This window comes from Ascaphus truei, chromosome 2 (genome assembly GCF_040206685.1).
Source record: "Ascaphus truei isolate aAscTru1 chromosome 2, aAscTru1.hap1, whole genome shotgun sequence".
Classification (NCBI taxonomy): Eukaryota; Metazoa; Chordata; class Amphibia; order Anura; family Ascaphidae; genus Ascaphus; species Ascaphus truei.
Window position 1 is genome coordinate 255,831,753 of NC_134484.1, and position 26,897 is coordinate 255,858,649.

General features: G+C 47.0%; 1 protein-coding gene across 1 annotated transcript in view; it reads left to right on the forward strand.

Annotated features, from left to right (window-relative positions):
• The window catches only part of RECK (reversion inducing cysteine rich protein with kazal motifs), a 244,147-nt gene that overhangs the window by 33,921 nt on the left and 183,329 nt on the right, over positions 1–26,897 (forward strand). The window contains exon 2 of the mRNA XM_075588575.1: positions 22,571–22,629. Coding sequence (XP_075444690.1) covers positions 22,571–22,629 — 59 coding nt within the window. The remainder of the gene's footprint in view (positions 1–22,570; positions 22,630–26,897) is intronic.

The window sequence follows — 26,897 nt, forward strand, 5'->3', positions numbered from 1 at the left end:
TTCACCCGCAAAATGGGCTTTTTCAAAGAGAACATTACCCGTGCGCAGGTCATTGATATACCGGGAGTTAACCGGATGTGACGCCATCCAGCCAATGGGCTATGAGTATGTCGCGAGCGGCATACAGCCTCAAGCACGCATTTTTCACATTAAGTGACCCGGTTCATAAGCAGTTAGATACTTACACATTTTTTATTATTTTTTCATCATTGTGGGTTATTATAAAGCTCTGTAGCACCGGGTGATTGGGGTCCTCCACCCCATTTTTTCCTACCTACCAATTAGACTGTAAGCTCCTCGGGGCAGGGACTCCTCTTCCGAAATTTTACTTTTATGTCTAAAGCACTTATTCCCATGATCTGTTATTTATATTATTTGTTATTTATTTGATTACCACATGTACAGTATTACTACTGTGAAGCGCTATGTACATTAATGGCGCTATATAAATAAAGACATACAATACAGGAGGCTCAGGATTCAGCCTCACTCTCAATTCGGAGCAAATCTGATCTTTGTCATGGCTTCCCCCTGCTCTTAAGGTTTTGTCCCCCTCATAGTCCCTCCTCCTTCACCAGCCTTCCTACTGGCTTATCACAGTCACATGTCCATAGAAGGGAACCTGGTAGGGGGCAGTTTTCTAGTGTTGCTAGGCATACACAGGGGGTTTCCACTTAAGCAATGCAAAGGAGCTAGCAAAACATTGCAGTGCATTTGTGATTTAGACCTCTCTGCCACTGAATCACTGGCATCGTGGAGACAAATTTTAAGACACTGTATGACTGATGCATAGCATTATTTTAAGAATGTCAACTAGCACCTCCGACTATTGCTCCGTAGGACCTAGTGGCAAATAATTTACAGGCACAAACAGACCACAATGGATGTAAGCAAACGTGACACACGTATTCCAAAATAATCTTTTAATTTAATTTCACTGCCAATGGGAGCTTAATAAATGCACACAGCAGTTTTTTAAACTAATTTCTTTGGTCATAACTCAAGATGGGAGATGCGTCACGGCATCATTTATAACGGATAACTCTTGGTTGCGTGACTGTTTTATTTATAACTGACTAACTGCCTTTAATTCAACGATTAAAAATAAGTGATTTGGGATCCTTGCGTTGGCAAAAATATAGCCACTGGCAACCTCTTTGCAGGCAGCAATTCAAATCAATATCAGCGAGGTCAAGAGAACTTATCAATGGAGAGCACATGCATTCCACGTAGCGGAACATTTCTCCGACAGATCTGCATCCCTGCCTTTCCCCATTACCTCTTAGGCTAAGGCCCCGCTCCCAGAGTCAGCGCACCCGCACTGCAGACAGGCTGTGCGCTGAGATACACAGACCGCGATCTGCAGTCTGTAGGGAGCGGGAGCTGGAGCGGGAGGTGGGCGGGAGTGGGAGGTTTGACAGGGAGGGGGGGCGTGGCTTGAGCGGAGGGACCCGCTACTCTCCCCCCCCTCCCTCCACGGGCTGCAGGAGTTACCCGCTACTCTCCCCCCCCCCCTCCCTCCACGGGCTGCACACACACACACACGCAGGCACTCATACATACACACATACACACACACACGCAGGCAGGCACTCATACATACACACACACACACACACACACAGGCAGGCAGGCACTCACGCACTCATACACACACACACACACACAGGCAGGCAGGTACTCACGCACTCATACACACTCATACACACACACACACACACACACAGACAGAGGCAGGCACTCACGCACTCATACACACACACATACACACACAGACAGGCACACACGCACTCAGACACACACACAGACAGGCACGCACGCACTCAGACACACACAGACATGCACTCACCTGCTTTCACTCCACACTCCTCCCCGCTCCCGGAAGCCTCTCCTCCTCCCGAAGCCTCCCCTCCCCATTGGCTCACAGCCACACCACGTGACGCGTCAACGCTAGGAAACACCATTCTCTTGTGTCTCCTAGCGGCTGACGCGCCACAGCGTGTAGTCAGCTGTGCCGCCAGGGGGTACCGGGACCGGCTCGCGAGGATTCCCCTGCTGGTGGGGAACTCGCGACATAGCTGCCCGCGCCAACGAGCGCAGCGGGACCGAGGCCTAACCATAGAACACTTCCACTGCAGCCAGGGATTCTGCGTAATGACATGCAAATGAGCACCCGCAGTGTGTCACCTTTTTGCTTCTTGCCCATTTTAACATGATTACTAAAAAGGAAGCTGCCATTGGTTGCAGTTCTACACCAAGAAAAAGTCCTCTACATAATCAGCAATCATATAAAGTACATTTTGTGCAGGATGGCTGCTTTACCCTTTACAATGCCTTTGTGCCATTATAAGAATGACACAAGTGCGACACACACATTTTGCATGTGTGATTTTGTGTATGTTCTGGAGCTGACCACTCCCTGAAATGGGAACGATTGAAATGGAAGATACATATTTATTCCATTCTGAGCAGTGGGGGAAGGAATTCAGAGATGCTGTCACATGGCCCTGCAAGTAAAATCTCTGTCACTAAACATTTTTCCATTGCCATTCAGTATTCAATATTCTAGGAATCCATTTTCTCTATTTAAGTTAACAATGGACTAAAAACCCTATGATCCTCTGTCAGTTAGAAATATCTATCCTCAGATCATTTAAACACTTATCTGTGCATTGAAGTTTCACTGGTGTTATTATCAGCCGGTGACCTCCAGTAGGAAACTACCTACACATTTTATATAGGAGACAAGTTAACATTATAATGAGCTCATTACTGCATTGAAAAGGTGTGAAAAGCAGTCACATTTACAGGGCTTCTGACAGCTATGTTATGTAGGGGGAAAATGCTATGGATTCATCCTCTTGCTCCTACAGAAATAAAGATGTGTTAATATATGAAGATATGTGAAGAAAATGTTGGTTGAGGGTATGCTTTGGAATATGACTGCCATTTAAATTTCCTCATCATGTCAGAATGTGCTCCTCATTATGTGATTCAGCCTTCCTTTTTATTGCTCTCAAATAATGCTTGATATTACCTTTATTTATTTGATGTAATGTGTAATGATATATATGATGTAGGGACCCAGCTGCAGATATTGTGATGGGAATGTATCAGTTTAGGTTTTTGTGAAACATTGCACCACTCCCCTCCACATACTGTACACTGCAACATAAATCTGAACATGCTGCAGCTCTGAGAGATAACATTTAAAGGGCCGGTTTAAGAAGTTGGCTGCCCATAGGCCGCCACTTAACTTTTTGCCGCCCTCATCCTGCAGCATTGCGGCGTCATGTTGCAATGCGCTTCCATGACAATGGGACACCATGTGATGTCACGTTGTCATGGGAACCCGTCGCCACGTGTGCCGCGGTGCTGCTGCAGGAGGCGGTAGTTTTCCTTTACAGAGGCCCTGCTCTCTCGCCCGTTCTGCTGTTACTTACTTCGCCCCTGGTTGCTTCTCGGCCAAAGTAATGGCCTTGGTAAGTGCCAACCCTGCCAGCGTGCTTTCCCCCGGGAAAAGGCTGATGGCACACCCACCCGCACACCCACCAAGCCGGGCGCCCGATGGCACACCCACCCGCACACCCACCAAGCCGGGCGCCCGATGGCACACCCACCCGCACACCCACCAAGCCGGGCGCCCGATGGCACACCCACCCGCACACCCACCAAGCCGGGCGCCCGATGGCACACCCACCCGCACACCCACCAAGCCGGCCGCCCGATGGCCCGGCCGTTAAGCGATACTGGGCCCAGGGAATCACGTACAAATGAGCCCTGCTGATTTGCTACCCCCAGCCCCCACAAGGCTTATGGGGCTATCTGCACCATAGAGCCCCAGCTGAGAAGGTTAACACACACCCACCCCCCAACAGACGCCGTGACGTAGGCAACACATGTCATGGAATGCCACCTCAAACATGGCCGACATAGTTACATAGTAGATGAGGTTGAAAAGACATACGTCCATCAAGTCCAACCTATGCTAAATTTAGACAGATACTTTATCCTGTATCCTCACCTACAGTATTTTGATCCAAGGCAGGATCCAAGATTTTGAGGAAGGCAAACAAAAACCCCAGTGATATAACCTCGAATGATATCTCATAAGGGGGAACATTAATTCCTTCCTGACTCCAAGAATTGGCAATTGGATGACTCCCTGGATCAACATCCTTCCCATGTATACTTATTTTTGAATAGGAAGAAAATACAACATAATGTACAATATATTGTACGATTGTCATGTATTACACAAACAAAGGGACGGGCGGGAACTTCTTTTCAGGGACCAGACTGCCCTCCCTCCCCTGCGCTCCTTTGAACCCCCTTAGCTCCGCCCCCCGTGACACTGGGGAAGGGATGGGGAACCAGCATGCAATCCAACTAAGCTGGAGAGGAGAGGGGAAGCAGCATGTGGACCGGCACCAAAGGTGTGGGGGAGGAGGAGGAAAGAGAGGGGAGCCTAGCCCCTGCGGTCAGGTGCCCTGTCGCCAATGGGCTCCAAGCTGCTATTGATTGAAAGACACTCCCCCATTTGGGCTTACCTCCACAAAGCTGTTAAATCAGGGCTCATAATGTGATGTTACTTAAAATAGGAACGGACGTTATGTTCCCTGAGTTAACACTGTCTCCTCAAAGCTAATTATATGCAGCAACAACAACATCTGGACTACATCTCATTAGCATTGGCTTAAAATCACCTTATTGTAACATAGCTTTCAGTTATCATCCAATGCTGTGACATTACGTTTGTCTTGGCTTTACTCCGATCCAGACCCTGAAATTGGTATTAAGCACAAGTTGAGAAAGAGAGGACTTTTGTGGATATGCGATGTTATGATAATGCCTCATTTGAACATATAATTTGCGTGTCATTATCCCTAACATCCGTTCTAGTTAACACTGTACTATTTACAGGAGAATGCATGGCGTTATGTTATTGTCCTTTGCAGATACAGCGTTAATCTTAACTTGATGTTAAGTAAGGTTAATGTCGTGTTAAAGAGGCAGTTCAAGCGGCACTTTAAAAAAAAGAAATATACTGTATATAGGTGTAGCCATGTCCCCTCTTACCTCCGGTGCTGGGAGGGCACGGCTGCGGTGTATGGGAGCGGCGGAGCTTCACGGTGTACCTGGCAAGCGGAGGCTGCCATCTTGTAGTTCGCGCATGCGCAGAGAGGTGAGAAGTTACCATTTTAGGTTCACACATGCGCAGTGGAGTCTTTGCACATGTGCAGTCCCTAGAGTTGTTGCGGCCATCTTAGGAGAGGCTCTGCAAGGGGCTACATGTCCCAGGAGCCTGAGGGACATGCGGGTAGAATGTTGACAGTTTGGCAGTTGCTGGCAGTTACTGACGGTTGGAAGAACCGTTGAGGTAGTGTCCAGGGAGCAGTGCTCTCCTCGACTAGGACTAGGTTTGTCCCTTAGGTCCCAGCTAGGCCCTTCTACATTGTGGCTGCTATAGGGAAGACCCCAGATGGGGACGCTACCCTTTAGCCTTACAGTGTCAGGTGTAGCACCAGTGAAGAGATGCCACACAGTGAGCTGCAGCCTGTGGTTTGGGATCAGACCACAGGCAAATATAGACATTAAGGGACACCCTCCAGTTCGAGCTCGCTCAAGAGGCAGATGTCTATGTGGACCAGAGAGAGAGGATTCAGCAGACGTCATGGGATCAGACGGATCTTTTTTGCTCATTCAGTGGTACCTAGGTACAGGAGTGGCCAGCTAGGTAAAGTGCACCAAAGATCCACAGGGGTAGCGCTACTCCCTACACGTGGGTGGGACTGACTCTCATTGGGGGAGGACACCAGGGGTTTTGGTGCCACGCACCCTAGGTACTTTGGGGGACACTCACCCTGTGTTGTTGTTATTGTATTGTGTGTTATATTGTATGGTACCGTTATATCGTTATTCCATTGTTAGTAAACTAATTGTTATATACAGGTGTGTGTATCATTTCACTGTAAGTGGTCCTGAAAGGGGTTATCCCGCGATGCTGGGATCCCACTCAGGTGGAAGCGCTGCACCGAGGAGAACGAGAGCTCACCCTAGGGTCCCAGCTGCGGAGGCTCAGGCCTTCTGTGAGCCACAGGTAACGGCAGCACACGTAGTTCCCTTAGACACGGGGAAAGGGGGCTACATATATATTTTTAATATACGTAGCCTTTGATTACCCTTATTAAAAACTAATGACCTAATTATCTAAGCGGCCAATCGATTTGTTCTCCCGTGATCGATCAGCAAAGATCCTGCTTCCAGGTGTTCACTAAATGGCTGACTTTTAGTTTCAATCAATCCTGCAGTCAGTGAAACTCAGCAGCTACAATGCATCCTTATATTACTAAGGTAATATTATCTATTGTTACAGTTTGCAGCTCAAACTGCTGGGAATATTGGCAACAAATTATCACAAACAGGAAAGTGTTGCAAAGATCTTGCACTGCTGGGGAAGTGTGCTAAAACCTGCTATAGAAATCACAGGATGCTAGTATATTAAAACTAATTAATAATGGCATTAAGCATTAAATAAAAAAATGTAATATATAATACTACAGAGCTGATTAAAAAAAAAACCTCATGTAAGATATTGCATGAACTGCTCCTTTAAGTGACTAAACAGAGCTTTGTGGATCTGGGCCGTAGAACAGGGGAGCTCAACTCCAGTCCTCAAGCCCCCCCAACAGGTCAGGTTTTCAGGATATCCCAGCTTCAGCACAGGTGGCTTAATCAGAGGCTTAGTCGACTGCGCCTCTAATTGAGCCACCTGTGCTGAAGCACGGACTAATTGAGCCACCTGTGCTGAAGCAGGGACTAATTGAGCTACCTGTGCTGAAGCAGGGACTGAGAACCCGTGCTGGAGCAGGGATATCCTTAAAATATGACCAGTTGGGGACGGGGGAGGGGGGGGCTCATTTGCATGTCATTTCCCAGAATCCCTTGCTGCAGTGTATGCTGGGAGATAATGGTAAAAAGCAGGTTGCTGACCTGTCTAAGGCCGTGCTTATACCAAATGTGGCCAGGCGCACGATGTGCGTGCCTTTGGAACAAATATATGTAACTTAATGCAGTTGCATATACATTGCGAGCGCTGCAGAGTGACCGCGCGAGCTTCTCCCAAGCAGATTTTCATTTTTTATTTTGCCGCACCGCGGCCGCATCACATGAGTAGTTAAGCCAATGAGGACGAACCGCTCAAGGCCAAACCTCCACCACGAGTTCCTGTCTCCTCCGTTTGTCTCCTGCCTGCAGTGCAGGTTTTGGGCGTGTACATCGCCCTTGTGATGTCACGAGGGCGCTTGCCCGCTCCGGGTATAATCAAGGCCAAAGACATGAATGTGCTCACAAGTGATTTTTCATTTGCCATTACTTTGAAAATAACTGATTTACTATGCTGACAGTGACTTAAAGCAGAATGACTACTTTGCCCTGATTTTACTGACAGCTGCTGAACCAGGGAAAAATGACTGTAATAACAAGCCTTTCATTGAATCTGATTTCATTAATCCACCCTGCTGAACGATCTCAAAATCTGCACAAACCACTCTTACCATGTATGATTTGCATGTAATTAAGAAACCCCCAGTACAGTACACACAAAGAGGCGGACGCATGGGAAACATTCCATGAATAACATTAGTGAACTACTTTCCAAAAGCTCAAAGCATCTTTCTATTCTCCAGAAGAGATCTTTTTTCTGTATTTATGAATGACTGCCAGTGCCAGATCTTACCTTATTGACGTATGCGTGGTGTTGCCACAGCTGCTGCATTCTGACTCACATTAATAATGAACATGATGGTCGTTCTATGGAGTAGTTACGGCTTTCTTTGTAATTGGAGTTGTAACAATGAATTAGGGCAGCTGCTGGTTTAGCAGCTACAATTATTGGTGGAGATCAGTTATGCTTTCGGCTGTCCGTACTCTAGGTAGGAGAGTTTGTACTATTTGTATCGCTGTTTTTACTGTCTGTTATATAGGTAGGATCACATTTAGGAGTTTACAGTTTGGACACGCTCTGCATTATAGGCCAAATACTTGGAACATTCAGAAACACTCTGATTTCTGATTAGTTTAAATTCTGGGAATTAATGTCATGGGAATGCCGGAAATGTAATGAGCACTAATGTAATCCATCCAAAAACAGAAAGGGCAGCACAACATACAAAATGACACAACAAACAGTTGTGTGAAAAAGAAAGTACACCCTCTTTGAATTCTATGATTTTACATATCAGGACATAATAACAATCATCTGTTCCTTAGCAGGTCTTAAAATTAGGTAAATACAACCTCAGATGAACAACAACACATGACATATTCCACTGTGTCATGATTTATTTAACAAAAATAAAGCCAAAATGGAGAAGCCATGTGTGGAAAACTAAGTACACCCTTACTGCTCAGGTGCTGCTAATCAAATGCCTTTGATTAATTGATCATCAGCAAGTGTGACCACCTCTACAAAAGCCAAAGTTTTAGCAGTTTGCTGGTCTGGAGCATTCAGGTGTGTGTTAACACAATGCCAAGGAGGAAAGACATCAGCAATTATCTTAGAGAAGCAATTGTTGCTGCCCATCAATCTGGGAAGGGTTATAAGGCCATTTTCAAACAACTTAAAGTCCATCATTCTACAGTGAGAAAGATTATTCAAAAGTGGAAAACATTCAAGACAATTGCCAATATTCCCAGGAGTGGACGTCCCAGCAAATTCACCCCAAGGTCAGACCGTGCAATGCTCACAGAAAATTGCAAAAAAAACAAGAGTTACATCTCAGACTCTACAGGCCTCAGTTAGCATGTTAAATGTTAAAGTTCATGACAGTACAATTAGAAAAAGACTGAACAAGTATGGTTTGTTTGGAAGGGTTGCCAGGAAAAAGCCCTTTCTCTCTAAAAAGAACATGGCAGCACGGCTTAGATTTGCAAAGTTGCATCTGAACAAACCACAAGACTCCTGGAACAATGTCCTTTGGACCAAAGTGGAGATGTTTGGCCATAATGCACAGCGCCATGTTTGGCGAAAACCAAACACAGCATATCAGCACAAACACCTCATGCCAACTGTCAAGCACGGTGGTGGAGGGGTGATGATTTGGGCTTGTTTTGCAGCCACAGGACCTGGGATCCTTGCAGTCATTGAGTCAAGCATGAACTCCTCTGTATACCAAAGTATTCTAGAGTCAAATGTGAGGCCATCTGTCTGACAACTAAAGCTTGGCCGAAATTGGGTCATGCAACAGGACAAAGATCCCAAGCACACCAGCAAATCTACAACAGAATGGCTGAAAAAGAAAAGAATCAAGGTGTTGCAATGGCCCAGTCAAAGTCCAGACCTCAACCCGATTGAAATGCTGTGGCAGGACATTAAGATAGCTGTGACAAACAAATGCCCACAAACCTCAATGAACTGTAGCAACATTGTTAAGAAGAGTGGACCAAAATTCCTCCACAACGATTTGAGACTGATAAATTTATACAGAAAACGATTACTTCAAGTTATTGCTGCTAAAGGTGGTTCTACAAGCTATTGAATCATAAGGTATACTTAGTTTTTCCCACCTGGCTTCTCCATTTTGGCTTTATTTTTGTTCAATAAATCATGACACAGTGTAATATGTCATGTGTTGTTGTTCATCTGAGGTTGTATTTATCTCATTTTTAGACCTGCTAAGGAACAGATGATTGTTATTATGTCCTGATATGTAAAACCATGGAATTCAAAGAGCATGTATTTTTCACACAACATAGTACAATACTTCAGTGCTTATGTGCTCATGAGTAAGGGTCATTTAGTTAAACCTTTTGGCCAAAAGGTTGTAAGCCTGCAGCCACTTCACGGCATGACCAATCTGAAGGTCCTAACACTACCTGACAAAATTATCATGTACCTCTCTTTTCTGCTGGAGGCAGAAAGACCATACTGGGTCTGTGATTCAAAGGATCATGATAAAAACTGCTAATTGGAAAGTGGGGCAGGTCGAGCTTTAAACCATGGGGTGGAGTGCCACACCTCAAAGCAACAACAGTTGCATAACCCATCAAGCTCCAAAACTCACCCTCACATCATATATAGTGTAGTGTAGTGCTGCTTCCCCCCCTCAAAATCCCCCCCCCCCCTCTGGGAGATCAGGCTGCACACAGAGCCAGTTGACCTCCACCCCTGTCACTCAGAGAGGCTGCTTGAGGGTGGGGAAACCCCAAGATGACAGCTTGTCAAAGCCTGCAGCTATCAGGACTTACATGACACTGAGGGGCAGAAGGATAGCCAGTACCAGCCATGGCTACATTCTCCCCTATGAGAAAAATCCCATGTACTGACTGGGAACCAATTGAAGTGCCATCCATCAACCTGGAGCCTGCAACACAAGGTCACATGTGAGATGGCATGACATTAACCAATGTTACATATTACAGACATTAGGAACCTAGTAGCATTCACTGATTACAATGATGATAATATAACAATTCTTCCAACGTGAAGAATGATAGAATCCCTATTTATAAAACTTGGGATCAGGTTTACACACCCGCCCCTTGAAATCCTTGTATTTTAGGAGGACCAAGCCTTTAGCGGAGTTCCACCCGATCCTTAAAGATACTCCATCCAACTACCCATTCCCTCATGATGCTACAAATTCGGGACTCATCTATAAATATTTGCTGAGTATTTGGAGACTGCAGATGTCATGTACTCCCTGCTTTAGCCATTCATCTCTATTGGCATCAATCTCATCCATGATGCGTTCTGGTTCATATGGGAACTCGTACCCTGTAACGCATTAACGCTTGTATGCCCGCAGACCTGGCCAGTCCCCAGTACTGAGGTGGGTAAGGTTATAACACGCACCCATAGCAGTGACGGCGTGCCCGGAGTGTGGTAATTGCGTTGCCGGGCCTGGTGAGTAAGGGTTAATGTTATACTTGCTGAATCCGGTGTGCCAGAGGTCGGAAGGTAAAGTCCAAGAGCCAGAGTTCAGGGGTTGGAGAGAGCAGCGTAGTGTCCCCTTTACACTAGCCTTTACACTAGCTTACACTAGCTGACACTAAAACTGTCTCATTTACACTAGCCTTTATCCCATACACACAGCAAACTAGACTTTTAAACATTTTAACTTTACTTTTAAAAGTAATCTTATCTCTGGCTAGAGTAATCCCAAACCTTTTGTGAGGATTCGTCATCCTGGCGGTCGCAGACCATCTCCTCACCCCAACAAGCCTTCCATGATGGATACCCAGGATGCCGGTTTCATGGTCCCAGTACGCGCACCTTGCGCACTCTGATCAACCGCCCACGGATTCGGATCCCGCCCTCATCTCTGTCACACGATGTGTACGTTCGGCCAGCCTCCCTGCTGACGCACCAGTCAAGCTCCGCCCCCGCTCTGGGGAAAGTCAGGACCGCCGTGGAAATGACGCACATTCCCGACTTCATCCCCTGACCTCCGTGATGCGCGCGGGTCGGCGCGCGACTGTTCCCGCACCCTCTTGTCCCAGGAATCAGCGTTGGAGTGACGCGCGCTCTAAACTCCGCCCCTCTGGCCTCTGTGACGTGCGTGGGACGACGCGCGAGCAGTTCCACCCTCAACCCCGATTAAGCTGCATCATAGGGCACACCTGTGTGCACCAGCAGCCAATCGCCTCTCACTTCCTGGTTCAGCCCTGGCTGGCTATTTGAGGCTCCTCCTATTTATACTCTCAGTCTGCAATTAGTCGCCGTGCCTTGCCACATCCTTGTTCCTGAGACCTTGCCTTGCCTGCTGATTAACCTCTTGTTGCCTGAACTCTGCCAGCACCTTGGACTCCGCTTCTCTCCACTCCTGATCCGGCTTGTGTGACCATTCCCCAGTTTCCAGTCCTGACCTTGGCTAAGTACTCCAACGATCCTATAATCTCCTATCCTGAACCTGACTACGTACCCAGACTATCTGACATTCTCCAATCCTGAACCTGGCTACGAACTACGACGATCCGAAACTCTCCGCTCCTGAACCTGGCAAGTACCTTAACCATTCTCCAATCTATAACCCTGACCTGACTTGAACAACTACTCTACATCCTAGGCGCGCCCGCGTGGCTGCGGGTCGGCGTTATCCAATACCCTACCTCAGCACCGTGGTCGCACTTCGTTTGTGGTGAGCTACGCGTTACACCTTTATACTAGGTTTAAGGGGTCTGGCCAAACACTGGGCATCCCTTCATTACACTGGGGGACCCCGGTACAGGTCTAGGTTTACCTTACCCCCTGGTGCTCTGTTTTACCGTCGGGTCTGTGCTGAAGCAGGCAGACTAGCGGTGAGCCGCAAGAATGCTTTAATGGAAGTGTTTTGACCGGAGCACTGCACTTCAATGTAGCCGGGAATCTAACCTGAATCCCGGGTACATTTTTGGGTTCTCCAGTAACTTTGGAACCCCGCTAAATAGACGCAATCTGAAAGAAGTTTCTCTGTCAAACCTACCCTGAAACTCACAGCCTGTTCTTCTCCACTTGCTAGCACTCCTGGAAAGGGTAAAACATAAAAAATTGCAATTGTCGCATATTTTATTACATGGTATAGTAATGCATGCACAATACACGGGTCCAAGATCTGACACTCTAGGACCCCAAAACACAGTTCGGGGGCAACCAAGTGGGCTTAACCTTTATTATAAAGCCTTGTTACCCCCTCACCGTCACATATATACACAACTTAACTTGTACAATACCATCTAAACCATATTAAACACTTCAGTGAGCACGGTCAATTTAGAGTCAAAATGGCTCCGAGACAGCTGCTGAGACTCATAGTGAGGTGGCCCTAGCAAATCATACGCTACTCGAGTTGGAGGGATTCTCACACTGACTCCAATGAGTCTCTTCTCTGCCCTCTTCTTGGGTCGAGAGGCTACCGTCTGCTTGAGGCCCTGACCCTCTCATTGGGTGTGACTCTTGAGCTACATTGTCCTAGTAGGAATGAAACTCTGACTCCTTGGTTGAGAGGTCGGTTTGTTGAAGCTGCTGGGCAGGGTACATGGAGGACCGGCCCATGATCTGCTACTTCTTCTGGTGGTGCCCACCAATCTCCATTTGCGTGGAAGAAGCTCCATTCAAAGGATCCTGATTTTTTTCCGTTACAACATCCGGGATTTCGCTGGACTCCTCCTGTTCACTATTGAGGATGGTTCATGTTCACTTTCCCCCACTTGAGGAATTGGTAGCAAGTGATTCCGATACCAGACCTTTACCTTTCCCTCTGAATCTCGGATGCGATATAAAGGGATCTGTGACTCTACCTCGAAGGGAGCTTCTCGCCATCGGTCAGCTAACTTGTGTCTTCAGGCCGAAGTTTCCGATGGCGTACTTCATGGTCATACCTCTGCTTGTTGTTCTCGTTCAGCTTGGCAGTGGCTTTTTCCGCCAACTGATATGTTCTACGGAGGTTATCCTGGAGCCTTTGCACATATTTGTAGTGCATCATGTTCGGTACACCGTCGGTGGATACTCAGAGACGAATGTCCACAGGTAGTCGTGCCTCTCTGCCAAACATTATAAAATAGGGGGTGTACCCGATGGATTCATGCCTAGTGCAATTGTAGGCATGTACTAATGGCTCAACATGCTTGCTCCATCCGGCCTTCTCGGAGCCCTTCATAGTGCCTAGCATTTCCAGTAGAGTTATCGAAATTGAGCAGTTTTAGAAGTTCTTTGATTAACTTGCTCTCTCCCTTGATCGGAGTGCATCCGCTTAGCTAACCCGTAATGGATAAAGTACTTCTCCCACAGAACTTTGGCTACAGGTGTTATGGTCTTTAAGTGGCCCATTGGGGCTGCGCATGTAGGCAGTGTTTTTCGCTGTATGCACCGCGGACACCTCCGGCAATGGCGCTCCACTGATTCCCGTATCTTGGGCCAGAAGAACCTATCTCTTACTAGTCCGAATGTTATGTCCGCTCCCAGGTGTCCATGATCATCATGCAGAGATCGTAGGATGGGGTACTACAAGCTTCTGGGCAGGACGAATTGTCTCCTATCGGGATGGTCATGATAGGGGAAAATTCAGTAGAGGAGGCCATGTTCTATGTGTAACTTGTCCCACTCCCTCATAATAACAGCGACCATATCGGTAGGGGCACGCTTCACTAACGAAGGGTCGTTTTTTTTGGACAGCCACCGGGTCTCGCATCTGGTGCATCACTTTATGGTATCTTGCGTGATGGACATGCCTTCTAGATGGCAGTATGCTGTAGGAAGTCCCTTTGACTGACACCCCAATGAGTCTGCTACTCTGACTTCGGAGAAAGCTACATTATCCTCCACTATTGCCGCTGCTGAGCATATTGCTCGAATCCCAGGGCCAGGAATTTCTTCCCACTGGCCATCGTCTGGTGTTGAGCTCAATCCAGACCTTTTGGACATAGCGTCGGCTCTGATGTTCAAGGGCCCTGTGACAGGGTGAATAAACGTCACCAGCCATATACCGAGCAAACCTATGTTTAGGTTTGCAGTGCAGCAGTGACGTGGTTAAGTTTCCGTTGAGAGGGCTGCTTAATTAGTCTGATCCCAGCTGCCTCATCAAGGGGCTTTAAAAACACCAGGCTACACACACATGCAGGCTAGCTAGTCAAGAGATAGGACTGAAATGCTGAAGTAAGATTACTGCTACAAGGTCTGTTTTCAAAGTACATGTTTGATGAACTGTCTGTGTCCTGTATGCTGAAAAGAAGCTTTTGTTTTTGTATGCTGAAAATAAGCTGTTTTGTTTTTGTATGCTGAAAAGAAGCTGTTTTGTTTTTGTGTGCTGTATTTTTTAAGGCTCAATAAATAAGCCTTATCAAGAGAACCTGCCTGCTGTTGCATGTACCCTGCAACAGGCCCTTGCCTGTATTTCAGGGTAAATTGATATTTGGACAGAGAAGCTAACCACCTGTGGCCGGTGGCATCCAACTTGGTGGAGGTCAAGATGTAGGTCAACGAATTATTGTCGGTTCGCACTTCAAAAAAGACCCCGTATAGATAATCGTGTATTTTATCGACTACAGCCCACTCAAGCGCCAGAAATTCTAGTTTGTGAACTGGGTAGGTTTGCTCGCACGCTGTCAGACTGTGACTCACATATGCTACCGGCCGGAGGTCTGCAGGGTATTTTTGGTGTAATATCGCTCCTAGCACGTTGAAGCTGGCGTTAACGTGCAGGATGTACGGTTGCTCTGGGTCTGCATAGGCCAAGACAGGGGCTTCAGTGAGGCTCTTCCTTAGCCCGGTGAAGGCCTTCTCACAGGCGGAAGTCCATTTGTCCCCGAACGTTCGTGGGTTTGTGACTATTTGTCAAGGCTCCTCTGTGTATATCTTCAACAGATTGTTGTGGATTTTGGCCTTGATGGATTATCCCTCTATGAATCTTCGGTAGTAGCCGCAAAACCCCAGGAAGGATCGTAGCTCCCTCACATTATGCAGTCAGGGCCAGTTCACTACTGCTTCGACCTTAGCGAGGTCGGTAGCCATTCCTTCTGCAGACACGATATGGCCCACATAGGTGACCGAAGTGCGACAGAAGCAACACTCCTTTCCCAGTCTATCCAGGACCTTCAGAAGACGTTGTTTGTGCTTTAATGTCCGACGGAACACAATGATATCGTCCAGATAGACTAGACATTCCCGGGGATTCATAACACCAATGGTCTTTTCCATTAACTTCTGGAAAATTGCAGGTGCACCACAAATTCCTTGGGGCATCTGGGTGAACTGGAAAAACCCGAGGGGGCAGACAAACGCTGTCTTCTCCTGGTCTTCGGGGCTCATGGGTACCTGGTAGTACCCAGACCTTGGGTCTAGCACGCTGAACCACTGACTATCGGACAGGGCACTAAGGATCTCTTCAATCCGCGGCAGGGTGTATTGATCCAGGACCTTGCGGCGATTCAGTGTATGGTAGTCTACACATAAGCACACAGATCTGTTCTTCCGCACTACCACAATAGGGGAAGCATAGGGATTACAGGATTCCGTCACGATGCCCGCCCTCTCATCTCCTTCAGGACATCCCTCACATCCTCCACATCTCTGGGCGCTATGCGTCTGGAGCGCTTCCAGAATGGAGTGGCATCATCCAGTCGGAGTGTGTGTTGAGACTCTTGCTGCAGCCCACATCCATCTCACTGGTGGAGAACACCTCCTTGTGTTTAGCCAACTTGTCGCTCAAGTGCTTCTTCCATTCCGGTGGCAAGATTGATTCACCGATTCAAATTGCAATCCGGGAGGGGTTTCCTGGAAGGTAGCCGCATTTACGTGAGCTAGAGATTCTACTGGCACCAAAGGGTATATTCGCCCCAGCGCTTGACCGACATCAAACCTTATAGGATGAAGCGAGATGTTCTGGATGGTCACCTTGAACTGGCGAGGAAGTGAAGACCCACTCCTTCATCTCTGGCACCACCTTGAACCCTCTCTTGACGTCTTCTTCGGGTTTGGTCTCTAGTTAAAAGTACTAGTCGGCTTCGTCACGGCCTGGGTAGTTAGTTACCTCGGCCATGTGCCTCACTCCCCCTGGTGGAATCTGTCAACCCCTTCTCAAGATTGAAGAATTGTCCAAATCCTTCTTGGGCAGAGATCCTATAACACTCCTCTTTGAATACGGGGTGAATCCGTAGAGAGGATAGGGGTAAATCGCTGGCTTCTTGCAGATAGGCCAGGATCAGGGCCCGCACCACATCCGCATTGGTTCCCATTATGATAGGGGAACTTGGATGTTCCCAGGGCTCGGGACATACCAAGGCTTCCACTTCCATGGGGTGGGTTTTGTTGGTGTTGAGCTGTGGTATAGCCAACCGCACTTTAATCGCGCCATCAATTGGGTAGTCTTCGCTACTAAGGCCCCATAATTTCATCTTCTCTGCCGACTGCATAGGCAGATGCTTTAGGTGCAGATCATAAAATGGCCGGTAGATGATGGTCACTTGAGACGCGGTGTCCAGCAATGCGGAGGAGTAGACACCCTCTACTAGTACTCGTACTATGGGCACAGGTCCTACTCGGTTGTACTCATCTGGCTGGGGCTCCTTTTTGGGGATAGGCACAGGGGCGCTATCCGAGGATATGGACGGCTGTTCTGCCACCAGGACGGTGAAGGCCATGTCCCCTGGGGTAGGGGTCCTTGACTTTGGACAGTCTTTGGCCAAGTGACCTTCTCGGTCGCAGGCATAGCAGCAGGTACCTCAGGTCGCACCGGCACTAGGCGTAATTACCGGTTTCTGGGACACCCTGGAGACGGAGACAGGCACCACTGGTGGAGGGTTATCCTCGACACTTTCCATCTCATTAGGCTTCTAGGCCGATGCCCCTTTGGTCTCTCCCTTGCGGGAGTCTTTATGTTTCTTGGGGTTGTGTAACCGTGTATAGGCTTCATGCCCTTTCATAAGGCCCAATAGCCCCTCATGTGTAGGAGGACTTCCTTGTAGCAATGAGCAACGGATCATGATGACTATATGATGGGTGGGTATAGATTCCCTTAAAAACTGTTTTCTGTGATATTGATCCACTTCAAAGGCTTGAATTATATTGTGGGAACATAGATCCCACAGAACTAACTGTATCCGTTGAATGAACTCGGATTGTTCTTCCCCTTCTTTCTGTCTAAGACGGTAGAACTTAGACCAGCGTTCGCTTTCATCCTCTTCTAGGCCATAGATCTGCGTCAATAAGGCCACTAACCTATGTGCCGTAATGTCTGCATTCTGGTCTCTGTGCATTCTCACCATTGTAGAGGCGGGGGGCTTTAGGCACTCCATTATCCACTGCCTCTTAACAGCTTCTGTGCAAGACCATTCCTCTAGTACTTACAAGGTGTAGTCCTTCCAGGTTTTGAATATCTCTTCTCCGACTGAAAAAGATTTAAACTTAAGGTAATGCTGTGCCTGAGATGACTCGCTCTTGTTCCTAGCCAACTGCTGTATGGCTTTTGCGAGCATCTGAACTTAATTCGAACGGGAACTGTGACTGCTATGACAAGATCGGCAGCTGCGACCGGACGCGACACTGGCTTCGCTCCTGCAAGGACTTCCTTGGGAAGGTGAAGAAATAACCATCGGAAGCTCCTGCATATCAGAGGCGGGACTAGAGGGCTCCATCTTCACGGGTTTTTCAGGATAGATTATGGGGCATCCGCTATCCAGTGCTCCACGGAACCGTAAGGTGAGAGGACTTCGTTCTCCGGTAACTAGCACTGTGCACCATACCTTTTCTAGGTCTATTCGGCGGGCTTGGACATTTGCGGCCTGTAGGCCCGGGAACTGCCCCAGTACTAAGCAGATGTCATAAGAGGAGATGTCAGTGGGTACTTTCCCAATGGCGAGCATCTGGTGGAGTGGTACGTAGCTTTTCAACACCCATTCACAGACCTCCCGGCGGGATGGTTATGATATGATCAGCAACATAATTTGGTTGTACTCATTTTGGGCACCCCAGGTATGAATCTCAGCAGCGCCTCCAAATGTAGCCCCCTTTCCCTATGCCTAAGGGAACTATGCAGGCAACTATGTGTGCTGCTGTACCTGTCTGCTCAGAGGAGGGCAAAGCCACCACCTCTGGGAGCCTGGGATCAGCTCTTTCTCCTTACGTGCAGCGCCTCCACCTATGAGGGATCCCAGCGTTGGTGGGATAAATATTCACAGGAACCAATACACAGTAGCAAGCAATACACCACACATATGTATATAACTAATATTTACTGTACACCATACTAAACACACACAACACACAATACATAGGTACCAACAGTATAGTGCAGTAACCCCAACACTGAGTGCTTCCGCCAAAGTACTGAGGGTGCTGTGGCACCAATAACCCCATGCGTCCTGTTCCAGCAATTCCCACCCAAGTGTGAGGTAGCACTACCCCTTGTGGATGTAAGTGCACGTTGGGTTCCTGCCTGGGTACTCCAATACCAAGGTGCTGCTTGTCGCACTGGGTTGGAGCTGGTCCCACATAGCGGGGCCTCCAACACAAATCCCCTCTCTCCTAAGGGGTACGGATCCTCCTTGCCATGTGAGCTCCAGCCGGAGGGTTTCACAAAATGTCTACGGGTCATGTGACCTGGTCCGAGGCCGCAGGGCACCGCGTGTACCTCCAGTCACTGGTGCAACTATGGTGCTAAAGAGGAAGAGTCCCTATCTGGGGCCTTCCCTGCAACACTCCGCTGGGATGGCACAGGGCCTAGCTGGGCCTAAGGGGCACATTCTAGGCCTAGCCCAGGAAGCACTGCTCCCTGTGCACTACCTTCTGTCTTGCAGCCCTCCGTCCGACTGAGCACGCTGGCTCCTTGTCACAGAGGATATCCTGTTCCTCAAGGCTGCAGGCTGTCCATTGGCTACCTTAACCCATGTGGTATCGCCTCCCCTACACCCCCCGAGGAATCTGGGACTCGTAGTCCCTCTGCAGTCCTTGCAAAGCCAAAACTAAAATGGCCAACGCACTCCTGACTGGTCATGCGTGGCTTGCGGCACTGCGCATGCGCAAATAACAATATGGCCACCCCACACTCCCGATACTGTGCTGAGCTCCAGCAGGCAACACAGCAGTTCCCCCTCACCGGAGGTATGGAGGGGGACTCTGCTACATTATATATATATATATGATATAATCTAGAACAGCGGTGGGCAAAGTGGGGGGGGGTGACCATATATACCATATATATACTATATATATACCACCATATATAGAAGAAAAAAATATAATAGTGTAATATGCCTTAAACAGAAAAAAGCAATCTATACAGGAATCCTGATTGGGAACTCACATTCTCCCAGTTTAAATTCAGCAGTGGATAGTAATGGATGAAATGATGTGGACTCAGCAATATGTAGAGAGGTCTTGCTTGACATAAACTCTCTGGTGTCAGCAGAGCAAACCCTCGATAGAAAGAATGACACCTTTAGTGCAACATTGTTATGTTCACAATCAATCTATTGGTAAAAGCAATAAACAATGCACTCACATGAGCATCATGTGCATAGACACATAGAAATCAATGCGCAGCTTCAGCGTTTGCCATCCACCCCACTCCCGGAGTTGCGTCACGTCACTTCCGGTCCGGCCCGTCGCGTCACTTCCGGTTTAGCGATCGATTGCAGAATGGATCCTCACGGGCTCTGGGGCATTCAAGGTACACTTCTGGACTGCTGCCTGTTCACTCAACGCGTTTCGCTGGCTCAGCATCTTCGTCAGGAGTTCGATCTATAGCATAACGCTTCGTTTGTCCATATATATACCCTTGATTGGTTCTGATTGGATGGTGGGTTAATTCACCACTTCCTATTGGCTGGAATGATGTCTAGTGATTGGCTAATGAACGGGACAACCAATACATCCTAAACTAACACTATAATACACATTAAATTACACAGTTTTATTAATACAATTATAAACCAAAAAATATATATATAAATGACAACAGTGGTCTAACTTAAAATAACTAGTACATAAAAACTAACTGATACATACAAATAGAAACTAGTTAATACATATAAATAGCTATATATACACTCGGGGTAATTCATTGTGTGCCATTATTATGTGACACTCACCATAACATATGTAAATGGTAGATCAATGGAATGAGATAAGGAGAAATGGAATAAAATAAGGAAAAAGAGCAAAAGATAAATTAGTATTCCACATTAGTCAAATTGCATAAATATATCTTAAAAATGCATGCAAACATGTATATATATATATATATTATGAAATGTATATCCTAAAATGATAAAAAATATATCATATTAAAAATATATCATATTAAAAATCTAAAAACATATATATATAAACAATATATAAAAAACATATTTATAAACCAATGTACATCCATATAGAACATGTATATATTATAATTTATTAAAATACACGAAAATATATACATATACATACGCATGCTTATACTAAGAATTGGAAACACTGCATTTATATTATAGCAGTATAATGTATTAATTTAATAAATCTAATAATAAAATTATTTAATTTAAATTGATTTGAGGTGAGCATTGGAAATGATCGTTTAAATGATGGATTCTAAAAGAGGAAACTTACAGTATATAGATAACTATATAAAAACACTAATCTCTATATCTGCATTCAATCCTGCTGGACTCAATGTTTTTAACCGGTGAATCCAGAATGTCTCCCTTTTAATTAGTTCTTTTGTTCTATCACCACCTCTCCAATTCAATGGGACGTGTTCAATCCCCTTAAAAATTACATCTTTTTGATTGGAGGCATGGAAACGATTAAAATGTTTAGGAACACTATGTGTGTCCATCATGCATCGGATATTCCCTATGTGTTCCAATGCTCTAACTTTCAAGGCACGAGTAGTCTGACCTACATATTGTAAACCGCAGGGGCATTCCAATAAATAAATAACATATACCGAATTGCAATTAATAAAATGTTTTATTTTAAAAGCCTCATTGGTAATATTTGATTTAAAAGTGTCTTTTGCCCCTTTACAGCAAAAATCACAGACCTTACAGTTGCCACATGCATAAAAACCTTTAGGGAGTTTTAACCAATTGCTATCTTTTGTGTCACCTTTCTTGTTTCTCAAGACACTCGGCGCTAATTTCTGCTTCAAGTTGCTTGCTTTAGTATACACAACATTTGGCCTTGCTGGTAAAACACTTCCTAAAATAGGGTCGTTCTGTAAAATGTGCCAATGCTTAGTTAAGGCACTTTTAATTTTATTTGCATCTTTATTGTATTGGGTCATGAAACTAGTGGTAAAGTCTATTTCGTTATGCCTCATTCTATTAATGTTCGGTTTGATAAAAAGTTTCCTGTCAAGAACATCTACTTTAGATTTCGCTTCTTTAATACTTGTTGGGCTGTACTTCTTATCAAGGAATTTATTTGTCAGTATGCGTGATTGTTCCTCATAGGTTTCTTTTTTACTGCAATTCCTCTTTATCCGCATAAATTGTCCTCTATAAAGAGAGAGATTTTGAATACTGTACATTAACATTATTCTATGCTGTACCGTTATAAAAATACTGGCGGTCCTTGCTATCCGTCGTTTTGCTTCAAGATGAATGGATAATCTGGCGTGCCACAATGCATTCCGCGTAACGGATTATCCGCCCCTCATTACCATGGGATTCGTTTTCTGATGCTAGTTTCCGGAATGGATTCCGTTGGATAACCGAGGACGGCTTGTATGTATGTTATGTGGAGGTTTATATTCGTTGATGGGTAGATTTATGTATGCATTAGAAAAGGTATAAATAGCAGACTGTAGCTTCCTGGCACCCGTACGTCATCTCATCATGATGGGTAGTTATATGCAAAACGTGTCAATGTCCTCTACCGGGTGAGGACCCAGCCGGGATGAGATTGCATCAAGTTGCGTACGGGCGCTGCAATCCCAGTGAAGTGTATAAGCATTACTTTAATGTAAGTGAGCAGCTATCTTTTGCTTTTCAACTATGATTCAATTATAAATCATGGGTAACTGTTTTTTCCTCCATTTGCATTGTGGGTATGAGAATTTTATTCCAGACATTTTGCACAAAGTGTTTTAATTTTATATTCTTTCCTCCATAGATGCTTCATGCTGTTACCAGGCTAAGGATAACTTAATGTGCCGTGATGTGTGTGAGCAGGTAAACACTGATTGCATTAATAATGTATGTAAAATTAAGTATATAAAACTATCTATCTCCCATCTATCTCCCATCTATCTCCCATCTATCTCTATCTACATAAATATATACATATACCCAGTGGTTGACAAATGACCAAAAAATCTACTCGCCACACAAAAAAATCTACTCTCCACCTAGTACCAAACGTGTGCTGCTTGGGCCAATATTTACTCGGCCGGGGGTTAAATCCACTCGCCCGGGGCGAGCAAATGTATAGGTTTGTCGAACACTGCATATACCTATATATTGTACAAAATTAAATGTGATAAATATATGAAAAGTGGGTTGTATATTGAGAGCTTTATCACCCTACAAGCAAAACATTTTATTGGTCATGTCACGTATAATGTCAAAGGAAATTATTTCCCTGGTTAGTGATCCAGAAATATTGTTTAATGGGCGGGTGTTTGCAGCCTTGTATTTGAACAAAGTATTTTAGTAAAAATGATGTATTATCACTTTAAAGAACCATCTTCCTCAATGTTATAAATCTTCTAGCAGGGCCATTTAAATTTATATTATTTTAACTTTTCAAATAGCAATTATTTTGATATATCTATATATTTCTATCTATCACTGTACAGTATATGGACGACATTTGCAGAAAGTCAGTGTTTAACCTTGATGTATTTAATTTTGCTGTCAGAGAATGGATTATCAGTGCTGGAGAAGAGAGATCAGCAGCATTTTAATGTAGGGGACTAATATTTTCTCCAGCATGGGGAAGTGGCTTCATAGTAACTTGAATAAGGACTTAAGGGTAGAGCGACCATATTTGCAAATGTAAAAACCGGGACACATTAAAACAAATATTTATAAAACAAATGACATCACCAACTGCACCCTCCCTTCTCTGACTCTCTCCCCTCCCTTTTTCGCTCTCCCCATCATCTCTCTCCCCTCCTCCCTCCATTCTTCCCCCCTCTCCTTCCTCTCCATTCTCTCTCCCTCTCCCTACCCTCTCCATTTTCTTTTACTTTCCTTTCCCGTCCATTTTCTTTCCTCTCTATTCACTCTCCCTCCCCCTCCATTCACTCTCACCTTCCTCCATTCTCAGCCCATCCCTCAAATCTCTCCCACTCCCTCCATTATCTCTCCAACTCCCTCCATTATTTCTTCCCCTTCCTCCATTATCTCTCCCCCTTCCTCCACTCTCTCCCCTTCCATTCTCTCTCCCCCTTCCTCCATTCTATCCCCTCCATCAAATCTCTCTCCCTCCCTCCATTTTCCCCCCTCCATTCTCTCCCCCAATTCTTTCTCTCCTTCCCTCCATTCTCTCACCCCCTCCTACCATTCTCTCTCCCCTCCATTCTCTCCCCCCTCCTGCCATTCTCTTTCTCCCCCTCCCTCCATTCTCTCCCCCCTCCCTCCATTCTCTCCCCCTCCATTCTATCCCCCCCCTCCATTCTCTCCCCCCTCTCTCCATCCTCTCCCCCCTCCAGCCATTCGCTCTCCCCTACCTCCATTCTCTCCCCCACCTCCCCGTCTCCATTCTCCCCCTCCCTCCATTTTCTATCTCCGCCCTCCCTTCTCCATTCTCCCCCCCCCTCGCTCTCAATTCTCTCTCCCCCTCCATTCTCTCTCCCCTGTCCCCATCTCCCCTCCATTCTCTCTTCCCTACCCTCTCCATTCTCTCTCCTCCTCCCTCTATTCCCCCTCTCTTCATTCTCTCTCCCCATCCCTCCATTCTCCCTCCATCCATTCTCTCTCTCCCTCAGCCTCCATTCTTTCCCCCCTCCCGCCATTGTCTTTCTTCCCCTCCCTCCATTCTCTCCCTGCCTCCATTCTCTCTCCCCCTTCCTCAAATCTCTCCCCGTCCCTCCATTCTCTCTCTCCCTTCCTTCATTCTCTCCCTCCCTCCATTCTCTCCCCCTCCCTCAAATCTCTCCCCGCCTCCATTCTCTGCCCCCTCCCTCTATCCCTCCATTTTCTCCCACCTCCATTCTCTCCCCCTCCTGCCATTCTAATGAATATATATCCCCTTCATTCTCTCTCCCCTCCCTTCATTCTCCCTCCATCCATTTTCTCTCTCCCTGTCACTGGGACTCCAGGAGCAGGTAGGATCTTGGTGGCCAGAACAGCAGGGGAGGCAATGATTGTTGGGGCTACGGGCTGAGGTTAGTGGCAGGCAGCAAGCAGAATCGTCAGGGTCACAGACAGGGTTCGGTGGCAGGCGGCAAGCAGGATCGTCGGGGTCAAGGCAGGGGTCGGCAGCAGGAAGGCAGGAACAGGGCAGGGGAGCAGGAACTGAGACTGGGGACTCACAAGCAGGAAACAAATGGGGGCAAGCCAGAACACTAGCAAGGGCCTTTAATATGAATCAGGACTCCACAAGGAACAGATCAGAAGCATGGGCATGGGCATAAGGAGTCAGGACACAAAAAAAGGCAAGGAAGGAACATGAAACAGGAAACTATAAGGATAGAGGACAGGAGCAACAAGAGGAGACAGACAGACAGACAAAGGAACCCCAGAGAAGACAGAAACTGCAGCACACCCGGTGGACAGATAAGGGAACTGTGGTTGGGAGCCGGATGTCTCTGAAGACACTCCCCTACCCTCCATTCTCTCCCTCAAGCGCCGTAGAGGCGGGAAATGCATCAGAGGATTCTCTTTGTTGTTTGTAGTTTGGCTATTATGCCCAATAAATTAATATATTTTTTTACCTGACTCCAGCCCAGTCTATACCTTTGCAATGCTCATTCCTCCCTCCTTTTTGCTCATTCTCTCCCCCCATCTCCATTCTCTTCTCTCCCCACTCCCGCCATTCTTTCTCCCCTTCCCTCATTCTCAAACCCCCCTCGCGCCATTCTATCCCCCTTCCATTCTCTCCCCTTCCCGCCATTCTCTTTCTCCCCATCCCTCCATTCTCCCCCCCTCCCTCCATTCCGTCCCCTCTCCATTCTCTCCCCCCTCCCTCCATTCACTTTCTCCCCCTCCCTCCATTCTCTCCCCATCTCCATTCTCACCCACCTCCCTCAATTCTCTCCCCCTTTCCTTCCATTATCTCCTCCCTCCCCTCTCCATTCTCTCCCCTCCCTCGGTCTCAATTCTCTCTCCACTCCATTCTCTCTCCGCTGTCCCCATTTCTCCTCCCACCCCCATCAGTCCTCCCCCCTCCATTCTCTTCCCTACCCCTCCATTCTCTCTCCCCTCCCTTCATTCTCCCTCCGTCCATTCTCTCTCCCCACCCTCCATTCTCTTCCCCCTCCATTCTCTCCCCTCCACTCTCCCCGCCTCCCGCCATTCTCTTTCTCCCCTTCAGTCCATTCTCTCCCCCCTCCCTCCATTCTCCCCCCTCCCACCATTCTCTTTCTCCTCCTCCTTCCATTTTATCCCCCGCCTCCATTCTCTCTCCGCCTCCATTTCCCCACCCCTCCCGTCATTCTCTCCCCCCTTTCGCCAGTCTCTTTCTCCTCTTCCCTCAATTCTCTCCCGTGCCTCCATTCTCTATCCCCCTACCTCCATTCTCTACCACCCTCCATCCATTCTCTCCCCCCCTTCCCTCCATTCTCTCCTACCATTCTCTTTCTCCCCTTCCCTCCATTCTCTCCCCCCTCCCTCCTCCATTCTCTCTACCCCCTCCTCCATTCTCTTCCCCCGTCCATCCCTCCTCCATTCTCTCTCCCACTCCCTTCTCTACCCCTCCTTTCCTCCTCTACCCCTCCCTCCATTCTCAACCTCTCCCTCCATTTTCTCCCCTTCCTCCCATTTTCTCCCCCCCAATCTTTCTCCCCCCTCCACCCATTATCTCTCTCCCTCCTTCCACTTTCTCTCCCCTCTCTCCCCCTCCCTCCATTTTCTCTCCCTCCATTTTCTCCCCAACACCTCCTCCCTCCATTTTCTCTCCCTCCTCCTTCCACTAACTCTCCTGCTCCCTCCACTCTTTTCCCCCCATCTATCCATTCTCTCCCCTTTCCTCAATTCTCTCCTCCTCACTCCACTTTCTCTCCCCCTCCATTCTTTCTCCAACTCCCTCAATTCTCTCCCCCCTCCCTCTCTCACTCTCTCCCCCTCCCTCCATTCTCTGTCCCCTCCCTCAATTCTCTCTCCCTTCCATTCTCCCTCCCACTCCATTCTCTCCCCCTCCCTCCATTCTTTCTCCCCCTACCCCCATTCTCTCCCCCTATCCCATTCTACGCCCTCCCTCCATTCTCACTCCCCTTCCTCTATTCTCTTTCCCCCCTCCATTCTCTCCCCCCTATCCCCATTCTCTTCCACTCTCT